General features: G+C 38.2%; 1 protein-coding gene and 1 pseudogene across 1 annotated transcript in view; one reads left to right on the top strand and one right to left on the bottom strand.

Moving 5' to 3' along the window:
• Window positions 1-12,865, bottom strand: part of LOC100847180 (zinc finger protein 665) — a 58,928-nt gene that overhangs the window by 28,151 nt on the left and 17,912 nt on the right. The window contains exon 5 of the mRNA XM_059877172.1: window positions 7,108-7,234. Within this exon, the coding sequence (XP_059733155.1) occupies window positions 7,108-7,234 (127 nt within the window). The remainder of the gene's footprint in view (window positions 1-7,107; window positions 7,235-12,865) is intronic.
• On the top strand, window positions 8,442-8,918 carry LOC132342896 (ATP synthase F(0) complex subunit C2, mitochondrial-like; annotated as a pseudogene).

The following is a 12,865-nucleotide window of genomic DNA, read 5'->3' as shown; positions in this document are numbered from 1 at the left end:
TATTTTTCTACCAGGACCCTTAGGAAGGTATCAATCAATAGTTGTCTCAAATTGAAAAGAAAAATATTACACTATCACTGTATTCTGCATACTTACTATACATAAATAAATTCTAAACAAAATACTATATATTGTAACAGTAAATAATCCAAAACCAAGCTTACCCAATTAATAACTATTCATAATTGGTTGTTTACAATTGAAAACAAATGAGAAGATGAAGAATATGACTAAAACAATTTTTTGGAAACAACGTAGTTTTTTTTTTTTTTTTTTTGAAACAACGTAGTTTTCTAAATCTGCTATAGAACTACGTACCCAAAAAGAAAAGGCATTTTACAACGTTAACAAGTAGCATGTGTCAGCTGTATTGCAGAATACATGCTAAAAGACCATCATCTGTAAATGATACATAAATTAAGACGTAAAATATTCACTGGTTTTCTAACAGCCAATAAACAAAGCAATCCCTACCTATGTTGTTGTTGTTCAGTCGCTCAGTCGTGTTTGACTCTTTGCGACCCGTGGACTGTAGCTCACCGCACTCCTCTGTCCATGGGATTTCTCAGAAAAGAATAATGGAGTGGGTTGCCATTTCCTTCTCCATGGGATCTTCCTGACTCAGGGATCAAACCTGCATCTTCTGCATTAGCAGGTGAATTCTTTACCACTGAGGCATCAAGGAAGGCTAATCTCTAGCCATGCACTATTCTTAAATACCTAGTTTAATGGCACCAAAATATAATAAATAAAGAGTGCTCTTTGTGTATTTATTGACCAGGGTCAGACACAATATTGCTGAAAAATGTTGCAAGTGAAAAGCATACAAGATATAATGCAGTTGAGGTCTGACAGAAAACAAAATTCTGTAAAGCCATTATCCTTCAATTAAAATATAAATAAAAATTTAAAACGATATAATGTAGATAAAGTCGTATCATAAAGAACATGACAGAATATAGATATTACCTTTTTTAAACAATACATTTTGAGTATTTACTATAAAACATGTACTACTGACAGCACTAATTTGCTTTAAAAGGCTTGAGGTAAATTAACATGTTTTTCTCTAATCAGAGCAGGGGATACACCCAGTTGGTGCACAAAGTGGTAAGAGAACCAGGATATGAATCTGAACCTACAGACTGAGAAAACTTATTTGTAAACATGACCACCCACCAAATGAATAGACTAGAAAATATTACAAAAGAAAAAAAAAAAAAACCCACAAGGAACTTAGAAAGAAAATGTCAAGGAAGACACAAGTCAGAAGTAGTCTGTTTAACTATTATTCAACCATCCCATCTCAAAATGGGTTGTGAGTCATCATGGATGCACAGAGTGATTTAGGTCATGTCCTGAGAAACATATTCAATAAATGACCAGACATTATCTTTACAGTGAGAGTATGTAGATCGTGGAGGGATGTGATAGGTACGAACAATGTTTCCATCCATATCGGGGTACTATGTAAGGAATGGTCAGGACGAAGAAAGGGCCTGTGTGGAGCATAGGGTACACAGGTTTATGTCAGATATCAGCTTGTGACTGCATGTCTTTGGGAAAATAACTGAGAGCACAAACTAATATACTGACATTAAAAGAAAAGAATTGGTTCAGCAAGTTTATGGGCATTATACTATGGGTATGGGACAGAAACAAGAGAGATTTTAAAAGTGACTGTGATATATGGAGAAAGCAGGATAGTACCTGTTATACTATCTACAATGTAATGTATCCAACTGTGAATTTTGTATGTTACAATGGCATGCTTATATTCAAGAAAAACATACACAATATTCCAGGATATTGTGTAAGAATCTTATCAGCAGAAATCAGAAGGAAAATCCAGGAAAAGGCTATCTAAACCTGGGTTCCTCTGTCAAGTATGATTAACCTCTCTATTGGACATTCATTTAATTTCTTCTTCCACACATGTTCATCTCAAGATCGAGGAGTATCAAAGAAAAGGAGGGATTGAAACTGACTCTGGAAGACCTTCCCAGTTACAAAAGCCTTTCTGAGGCATCCAACTCTTTTTCATAGAAAAAGGCTTTATTCTCCTAGACCTTCCCTGAGTTCGAAAGAGCAGATTCAAACAGTTACTAATACATAAGAGGACATAAAAGGATCATACTATGATCAAGTGGGATTTATTGCAGGGATGCAAGATTTCTCAATATCCACAAGTTAATCACTATGATACACCACATTAACAGTTGAAGACTACAAACCATATGATCATCAATAAATGCAGAAAAGGTTCTGACAAAATTCAAGTGCCATTTATGGTAAACACCCTTCAGAAAGTCAGCACAGATGGACCCTACCTCAACATAATTAAGACTGTATATGTCCAACACACAGCTAATATCATACTCGACAGGGAAAAACTGAAAGCATTCCCCTTAACAACATGAATAAGACAAGAATGTTCACTACTGCCACTTTTATTGAACATATTTTTGGAAGTCCTAGCCACAACAATCAGAAAAGAAAAAGAAACAAAAGGAATTCAAGTTAAAAAAAATTAAAAAGAAGTAAAACTGTCACTATGATGCTACAGACAGAAAATCCCAAAGATGCCACCAGATGACTACTAGACCTCATCAATGAACAGAGTCAACTTGCTGGATACAAAATATATAGAAAACTGCTGCATTTCTATACACTAATAATGATATATCAATAAGTGAAATTAATGAAACAATCCCATTCACGATCTCATAGAAAAGAATAAAATTCTAAGGAATAAACCTACCTAAAAAGTCAAAAGAACTGTACTCATAAAACTATAAGATGCTGATGACTGATACCAAAGATGACACAAACAGATGACACAAACAGATGGCACAAACATATACCATGTTCTTGGATTGAAAGAAGTAACACTGTCAAAATGACCATACTATCCAAGGCAATCGACATATTCAATGCAACCCTTATCAAATTAACAATGACATATTTCATAAAACAAAGAAAAACTTAATTTGTACCAAAATACAAAAGACTCTGATATCTAAAATGATCTTGACAAAGAACAGAGCTGGAGGAATCAAGTTCCCTGAGTTCAGACTACACTACAAACTGACAGTCAACTAAGTGAAAGTGAAGTCGCTCAGTTGTGTGCAACTCTTTGTGATCCCATCGACTGTAGCCTACCAGGTTCCTCTGTCCATGGGATTCTCCAGGTAAGAATAGTGAAGTTGGTTGCCATTTCCTTCTCCAGCAGATCTTCCTGACCCAGGGACTGAACTTGGACCTGGATCTCCTGCATTGTAGACAGATGGCTTTACCGTCTGAGCCACTAGGAAAGTGGTATGATGGTGGCACAAAACAGAAACACAGATCGGCAGAACAGGATAGAAAACCCAGAAATAAACCAATTTATTTATAGTCAATTATTCTATAACAAAGGAGGAAAGAATATAGAATGAAGAAGTCTCTTCAATAAGTGATGCTGGGATAAATGGATAGTTATATGAAAAAGAATGAAATTACAACATTCTCTAACACCACATACAAAAATAAACTCAAAATGTGTTAAACATCTAAATGCAAGACCAGATACTATAAAATTCATAGTGGAAAACAAATGCAAAACACTGACATAAATGTCAGCAAATTTTTTTTGGATCTATCTCGTAGAGTCATGGTAATAAAAGCAAAATCAAACAAATGAGACCTAATTAAATTTAAAACCTTTTTGCAAAGCAAAGGAAACCAAAAAAAGAACAAAAATTCAACTTTTGGACCAGGAGACTATATATGCAAATAATGCTACCTATAAGGGATTTATTTCCAAAATATACAAACAGTTCATACAGCTTAATATCAAAACAAACAAACAACCCAATCAAAAACTGGGCAGAAGATCAAAACAGGTATTTCTCCAAAGGAGACAAACAGATGGCCAACAGTCATGTGAAAAGCTGTTTGACGTCTCTACTTATGAGAGAAATGCAAATCAAAACCACAAAACTATCACCTCACACTGGTCAGAATGACCACCATCAAAAAGTCTACAAACAATAAATGCTTGAGAGGGTGTGGAGAAAACAGAACCCTCCTACACTGTTGGAAGGAACATAAATTGGTACTGCCACTTTGGAGACTAGCATGGAGGTTCCATAAAGAACTAAAAATAGAGCTATCACATGAACCAGCAATTCCAATCCTGGGCATATATCCAGAAAGGATGAAAACTAATTCAAAATGACACATGCACCCCAATGTTTTAGCAGCACTATTTATACCAGCCAAAACATGGCAGCAACCTAAATGTTCACTGACAGACAAAGGGATAAAGAATATGTGGTACATATATACAAGGGAATATTGTGAAGTGAAAGTAGCTCAGCCATGTCCAACTCTTTAAGACCCCATGGCCTGCAGCCTGCCAGACTCCCCTGTCCATGAAATTCTCCAGGCAAGAACACTGGAGTGGGTTGCCACCTCCACCGCATAAAACACAACGAAGTAATGCCTTTTGCAGCAATATAGACAGACTTAGGGATTATTCTAAGTGAAATCAGACAGAGAAAGACAAATATCATAGGATATTATATGCTGAACTGAAATAAATGATACAAATGAACTTATTCACAAAATAAACTCACCAGCATAAAAAACAAAGTTATGGTTACCAAAGGGGATAGTACAGGATGGTTATGGAGGCAGGAAAGGGAGAGATAAATTAGGAGTCTAAATATATACAAACCAATATATATACAAAATAGATACACAGCAAGAACATACGATATAATGGCTCAAGGAACTATACTGAGTATCTTGTAAACTGCTGTATACCTAAAACACAACATTGTAAATTAACTATACTTAAAAAGTGGAGAAGGAAATGGCAACCCACTCCAGTATTCTTGCCTGGAGAATCCCAGGGACAGAGGAGCCTGGTGGGCTACCATCTATGGGGTGGCACAGAGTCGGACATGGCTGAAGTGACTTGGTGTACATGCATGCATGCATTGGAGGAGGAAATGGCAACCCACGCCAGTGTTTTTGCCTGGAGAATCCCAGGGACAGAGGAGCCTGGTGGGCTGCTGTCTGTAGGGTTGCACAGAGTCACACACGACTGACGCAACTTAGCAGCAGCAACAGCATCATACCTAAAAAGAATGGTAAAAACAAAAACAAAAACAAAAACACCTCTTGTGCAGATGTTCAAAAGATGTTTCACAAGGGTGTAAAAACTACTAAATGGGGGAAGCAGTCTATGAAACAAGACATGTTGACAAAACTGAATACCCACCAGCAAAAGAATTTACTTGGAACATTATCTTACACTACAGACAAAAATGAACTCAAAATGGTTCAAAGACCTAAACCTAAGTCCCAAATGTAAAAAACTCCTAGAAGTAAACGTGCAGGAAATGTTTCTGGAAACTGGACCCACAAATGATTTACCAGATATAACACCAAAAGCACAGGCCACAAAATAAAACCAGATATCAATAAATTGAACTATATCAAAATTATAAACTACTGTGCATTAAAGTTCAGTGAGTTTGAAAAGACAATCAACAGTAAAAGAGAAAATATGTGGAAATCATACATCTGATAGTAAATGAGTACAAAGAATATATCAAGAATTTTAAGAGGGACTGATCACCAGTTCCACCATAGGGACCATTCCCCAATCAACCATCCAACGCATTGCAAATACAAAACAGAAACACTAAGAGTAACACAGAAATTTGAACTCAATGATAAAATAAAAAATACCTACAATGCCCAGAACAACAGTGCAGCCAATAGCCTCATAGATATGAGAATGTGACCTTGGACAAAGTTGTCCTGGGATAAATTCCCATACCATTTACAGAGGCTAAAATATATGGTCCTTGATACACACGAACAACACTGTCACGGTGCCCTTGACAGAGTCTTCAAAGCCATAAAATAACCTGGAAAGATGTATCGGGCTCTCATGATACTTTCTCTCTCATAATCCTAGAACATACTGACCACTCTACTGGATAGCTTCAGGTGGTGACTTTGTACAGAGCAAGAAAATAACATTAGGAATAGTGTTTCCATCACAGTTTTCTGTTACCTAGTAAATCCACTCCACAGAGACTCAGCAGAGGCTGCCAATTAAACATAGGTGGATTATCACAGCAAGGAAACCAGATAAAATTTCAGACCCTCAGGAATATATTTCAAAGAAATTTAAGAGGTAAAAGGATACAAAATAAGGAGAATGTAACATCAGGAACAGTTGACATTCCCAGACTGGGTAGGGCAGCACAAGAGTAAAATTAATATAACATGAAGGTCAGACATTAGAGGATCTGGATATGGGACCATGCACTCGACCTACAGATGGCAAGCTAAGAGCCTGTGAGATTCACATATGCTCCCCTCATAGGATCTAGGATCAAAAAGACGATCTCTCTACCCACTCTCCTTACATTTTCCTAAGTAACAACCACAGAGGATCCAATCCACCAACTTGTCCCACTCCTAAACAGAAAAAAACAGCCCTTTTGAGATACTCGTTTTTCTTTATACATTGTATTTTTGTCTACTTTTACATCACTCCCCACTGTCCAGAGCTTTTTCTCATGCTCCAATGTGGAGATACTATTCAGATCAGAAACAGAAATTCTGGGACTCCCCTGGTGATCCAGTGGTTAAGACTCTGCATTTCCAATGCAGGGGGTGCAGGTTTGATCCTTCGTCAGGGAACTAAGATACCATATGCAGAATGGTGCAGCAGAAAAAAAAAGTAAACAACCAAGCAAAAACAAACAAATAGATATTCAGCATTATCAGAAGAAAGAAATCTAAAGTGCTGTGGATTTTTTAAAACACTGAGCCAAAAGTCAAAAGGTGGAAAATAGGAAATCCCATTTTTTGGTATTTTTTTTATTTGCCAGTGAGCTTTGTACATGATCAAGCTCTGGGACAACCTCAGATATGACATGAAACAGACACAGCATCTGAAGAGGGTCAGTTTAACCCTGTGAAGCTGTGTCATGCCCCAGTCACCAGAACTCTCAGATGAAAGACATCAGGGCCTCCCAAGGGGGCACACAGGGAAAATGCAGATACCCAAGGGCAGCTCTGGAAGGAAGTCATCCTCACCCACAGATAGCAGGTTCCTGTAGGTCTCCAGCATCACGTCCCTGTACAAGGCCCTCTGAGCAGGGTCCAGGAATTCCCACTCCTCTTGAGTGAATTCGATGGCCACATCCTCACAGGTCAGTCGTTCCTGAAATGAAACCACATGTCACCAAAAGGGCCATGAAAAGTTCTCATTTTCATGCAAAAGAGAAAGGGTAGTAAGGGCTAAGGATTGACTTGGTTGAAGTATGTGTTCTAACAGATCCATGTAGGGGTATCTGGAGAACTTATGGATCTCTAATTTTAATTTCTTATGCTTTTTCCTAGTCAAGGCTATGGTTTTTCCTGTGGTCATGTATGGATGTGAGAGTTGGACTGTGAAGAAAGCTGAGTGCCCAAGAATTGATGCTTTTGAACTGTGGTGTTGGAGAAGACTCTTGAGAGAGTCCCTTGGACTACAAGGAGATCCAACCAGTCCATTCTAAAGGAGATCAGCCCTGGGATTTTTTTGGAAGGAATGATGCTAAAGCTAAAACTCCAGTACTTTGGCCACCTGATGCAAAGAGTTGACTCATTGGAAAAGACTCTGATGCTGAGAGGGATTGGGGGCAGGAGGAGAAGGGGACGACAGAGGATGAGATGGCTGGATGGCATCACTGGCTCGATGGACATGAGTCTGAGTGACTCCGGGAGTTGGTGGTGGACAGGGAGGCCTGGCATGCTGCAATTCATGGGATCTCAAAAGAGTTGGACACGACTGAGTGACTGATCTGATCTGATGCTTTTTCCTAAGACCTTATGAGATCCTCCAATTAATATGGGTTTTTCATCATTGTTCAAAATCCATGAAATATATAAACATATAGCTCAACACTGTTTTGGCTATACAGAAGTGTCAGATATTATGTTCTACCCAGTGAGTGCAATTCATTACCTAGATGAGGTACAGCATGAGTGGTGTCTTCAGAGATGCCGAAATCCACGGCACTTTTAATAGAAAGGTCAAAATTTTCAGTTTTGATGTTGATAACAGCAGCAAGGACCAAAAGTGTCTAAAGGCTTCCTGTTGCTCTAAATTACTATAATATTACTCTAAACATTAAAGAAGTACTTTACAGGCAAGAACCTGTCATCAATTTAATAGCTCATTAAAGAATGATCTGTTCCCACCTTACAGAAGAAAACCTGTGTCACAGACACTCTGAGAAACTCGACTCAGATCAAGAAGGTAAGAAATGTTACATGAAGCAGCTTAACTCAGAAGCTTGGGCTCAGCAACTGAAGCTTAAGCATCTAACAGTTAAGTAATACAGAGAACATTAAAAGTCCTTTGACAGAGGGCTCCTAAAGAAAACTTGAAAGAAGTCCAAGGTGAGCCTCCTCCCTGCCCCTCTGTCTTCTCTGCAAGGGGAGCAGCTCTCGGGCCTTGGGCCTTCATCCCTTGAAAATGGACACCTGTGCCAAATTAGTCTCTACCCTCTCCCTGATGGGGAGAACCTCCCCCTTGTTGAGTGATCACTGTCTGCAGTGGTGGTGAAGGACTGGAGACACTGACTGATGAGAGCCACAGCAGCTTGGCAGCCCCAGGTCGCCGGACCATCTCACTTATTCCTAGCCACAGCTTCCAAACCAGTGCCATTTCAAAGGACTCTGACACAGCAGCCAAGTTCCCTGCCACAGCAGGGGTGGCTGGCTCCAGGGCTGGAAGTGGGACTGTGTTCGGGAGCTTCATCACTGTTATGCCAGGAACCCTTCTCTCAAACAGGAGCTCTTCTACGCCATGGGCTTGGCCCTCAAAGGCCATGGGGCTCTTTTGCCTGATGGTGGTCTAGCTCATCTTCTTCACAATACGAAGGAGCTGTTTCCACCTCCCATAGTTCTTTCTCCTTTGTCTGCCCTGTATGTTCCCTTTCCTGTAACTCCTCAGGCAGCCTGGGGAAAGTGGTGGGCTCAGGGTTTGACAGAAGGAAAACAAATAAATATTGTATTAATATGAAAAAAAAAAAAAAGTCCAAAGTGAACAATGTGGAATAGCATGAAAGGTCATTATAGACGTGGATACAGAAACACAACTGTTAATAATTTACTACTTAAAACACTAACAGGATTGTTTAGAAAATTCCAAGGCCACAGATTATACTGATAACATAATTTCAACTGAAAAAAAAAAAGGTGATATGTAGTTTTTAAATCATGATGTCTTCTTTCTAAACCACAGACTTGCACATGCATGCATGCTTATCTATAAAAAATTTACTGACACCAGAGGATTCGTCTTTTGCCAGATGTTTTGGACAATTTTATATCATCCTTTTATTTACACGTATTTCAACATCTTTCAGATGATAAAAATGTATCCTTTGTACTCAGCTGAGTTTGTCAACAGGATTCTATACTAGGCTACCAAAAGAAAACTGGTAAAAACATTAAAAAAAAAAGAATACTTGAACTCAATTCATAATAAAATTACCATATACAAAGATACAAATACAATTTTATCCATTTTAATTTACATAGCAAGGCATTAACAGAAGCCAAAGACTTTCTTTGCTTTTTTTTCCATTAATAAAACTGATTTCAAATTAGATTATGACAAAAAAAATTATCACAATAGCAAAGTAAAAAAACTTCTTGGAGAATTAAAAATCATGGCAAAAAAGAATATGGAAAAAAATATAGTTATTAAGCAAGACTATCTCAAGAAACATCATGATAGGAATTGGGATGAAAGGAAACATTCAATACATTCCTTCTGAAATTACAGCGGCATGAAAGGAGCAGTCCAGGGGGCCTGTCTTTCACCACAATACGATGCACATGAGCTGGGGCCACCGGAAGTAACAGGAGGAAAATCCCAGGGCAAGAGACACAGAGTTTGTCAGAGAGGTGAAACAGGTAGTACTCACGTTTGTGAGGACATGGAAAGGTGAAAAGTGAAAGGATGGAAAAAGACAGTCCATCCTAAAGAGAGCAGGGGAGACTGTTATATCAGACAAAATAAACTGGAAAAAAAAAAAAAAAACTGCAACGAGATAAATATTGTATAATGATAAAATGGTCAATTTACCAAAAAGCTGTAACAAGTAAAATATACATATACATCTAACATTAGATATCTCAGAAAAATGAAGCAGACATTGAACAGGCATGTACAGACCACATGGCCCAACAAAAACATAAGACACATGTATCTCAAGGACACATGAAGCATTCTCTATGAGAGACCACATGTTAGGCCAAAATTAACCATCTTAAGAGACTGATACCAGAAAAGTATCTTCCCTAACAACAACGAAATAAACACAAGAAGAAAAGAAAATTCCTCAAATGTGGACATTAAACAGCTCATTCTTACACCACAAATGGGTCTAAGAAAAAAATCACAAATTTTTAAATACATGGATGAAAACAAAAAGACAACATCACAAATTTATAAAACACAGAGAACACTGTACTAAAAGGAAAGTCTGAACTGTTAAATGCTTACAGTAAAAAAGAGAAAAGATCTGAAATCTGAAATCCATTTTTAGATCTCTAGGAAGCAGAAAACAGAAAACAAACTAAACTCGTTTAGCAGAAGGAAACATGTAAATAAGAAAGATTAAACCAGAGATACAACAGAAAGTAGAAAAATATAAAAATCAACAAACCAAGAGTTGATGTTTTGAAAAAACTGTATAGGAAAACCCCCACCTAGACTAAGGAAAAGAGAAAAAAAGATTCAAGTAACTAGGAACAGATATTAAACAGGAGTGAATACAAATGAGGTTAAAGAAAGTTTCTAAAGATAAGGAAGTACTATGACCAATAATGCCTATAATGACAGAATATAGGAGATACTGGCAAAGTCTCAGAAACGTACAAACTATTTTACTTATTAAGAAATTAAAAAATTGAGAAGTGTTGAAAGTGAAAGTGTTAGCCACTCAGTCGTGTCTGACTCTTTGTGACCTCATGGACTGTAGCCCACAAGGCTCCTCTGTCCATGGACTTTCTCCAGACAAGAATACTGGACTAGACAGCCATTCCTTTCTCCAGGGAATCTTCCGACCCAGGGATAGAACCTGGGTCTCCCTCACTGCAGGCAGTTTCTTTATGATTTGAGTCACCAGGGAAGCCCATTATAACTAGAGATATTTAAAAAGTAGTCAGAAACCTCTAAGAAAAATACAGGACCAAATTCTACCAAACATTTACAAAAGAATTACCACTAATCCTGTAATTCTATGGAGCAAGCATGATTCTAATAGTTTGCTGATTTCCCAAAGACACAAGAAAGGAAAACTAGAAACCACTACCCCTGACGAATACTGATGCAAAATTAAAATACTTGCAAACCAACTTCAACACATATTAAAAAGATCTGGAGAAACAGACACAGAGATCAGACGGAGGGGGGAGGGGAGGAAGGAGAGGGTGAGATGTATGGAGAGAGTAACATGGAAACTTACATTATCATATATAAAGTAGAGAGCCAATGCGAATTTGTTGACTGACTCAGGGAACTCAAACAGGGGCTCTTCAACAACCTACAGGGGTGGGATAGGGAGGAAGATGGGAGGGAGGGGACATAGGTATACCTATGGCTGATTCATGTTGGTATTTGGCATAAAACAACAACTTCTGTAAAGCAATTATCCTTCAATTAAAATTCAATTAAAAAAGATCTGACACCATAACCAAATGGATTTTATTCATATAAGGCAAGGAGAAGTCAACATACAAAAATCAATTAATATGACACACTACATTAACAGATCAAAGGGGGAAAAAAACAGGATCATCTCGATGCAGGAAAAACCATTCGACAAAACTTTGACAACCTTTCAAGATGGAACACTCAACAAACTACAAACCATACATTATACCAACATCAACATAATAAACGCCATTACGAAAAGAACACAACAATGGGGAAAGAATGAAAGCTTTTCCTCTGAGGTCAAGAAGAAGGCAAGGACGCACACCCTGCACTACAATTCAACAAAGCACTGAAACCCTTACAGCAATTAGATGAGAAAAAGAATTCAAAGGTCCCCAAATTGAAAAAGAAGTAAATTTATCTTCTTTCCCACAAGACAAAGTTTATTCAGTAAAAATCATAAAGATTACAAAACAAACATGCTATATGAAAAAAGATTCTTTAACAACCACACAAAGGATCAATCAACCAATTAATTCATTATCAAAACTGCCATGACAATCTTTATAGAAGCAGAATAAAACATGCTGAAAGTCATAGAACTATTCAAAGAGCAAACAGCAAAACTCTTGAAGAAGGAAGATGGAGGTCTTTGTATTTCAACACTTATTACAAGGTAATCAACGTGATGTGGTACTGGTATAAAAACAGACAAATAAACCAACTGAACAGAACACAGTACTTAGACATAATTTTTTGTGTATATGTAAAGTATATTCACAAGGATGTCAAGATACACAAAAGGGAAAGGACAGGCTCAATTGATCTGATTCCCAGATATGACCGGCTATTGTGCATACTAACACTTGACTTCCACATGCAGTTTCCTTACCATGGTTGACAGCAGACAGCACATCCAGATAGGCCCTAAGCAATCCCTGCTGCCCAACAGCACTGAGACCCCGTCTCCAACCCGTGGGTGAGAAGCCCTGCCCAGGATGCTGCCCAGGGGAGCCTCCTCACAAGGGCCAGGTCACCGGGTCATGGGGAGACGGGATCTAAGTGGAGACCACAGGGCCTGAGGGAAGGCCCTGGGTGAGTGTGCGTGTACAGGAGTCACACAGGACACTCCAGAGT

This window comes from Bos taurus, chromosome 18 (genome assembly GCF_002263795.3).
Source record: "Bos taurus isolate L1 Dominette 01449 registration number 42190680 breed Hereford chromosome 18, ARS-UCD2.0, whole genome shotgun sequence".
Taxonomy (NCBI): domain Eukaryota; kingdom Metazoa; phylum Chordata; class Mammalia; order Artiodactyla; family Bovidae; genus Bos; species Bos taurus.
The sequence above is the reverse complement of the archived record's forward strand: the minus strand, read 5'-3'. Positions and strand labels throughout refer to the sequence as shown.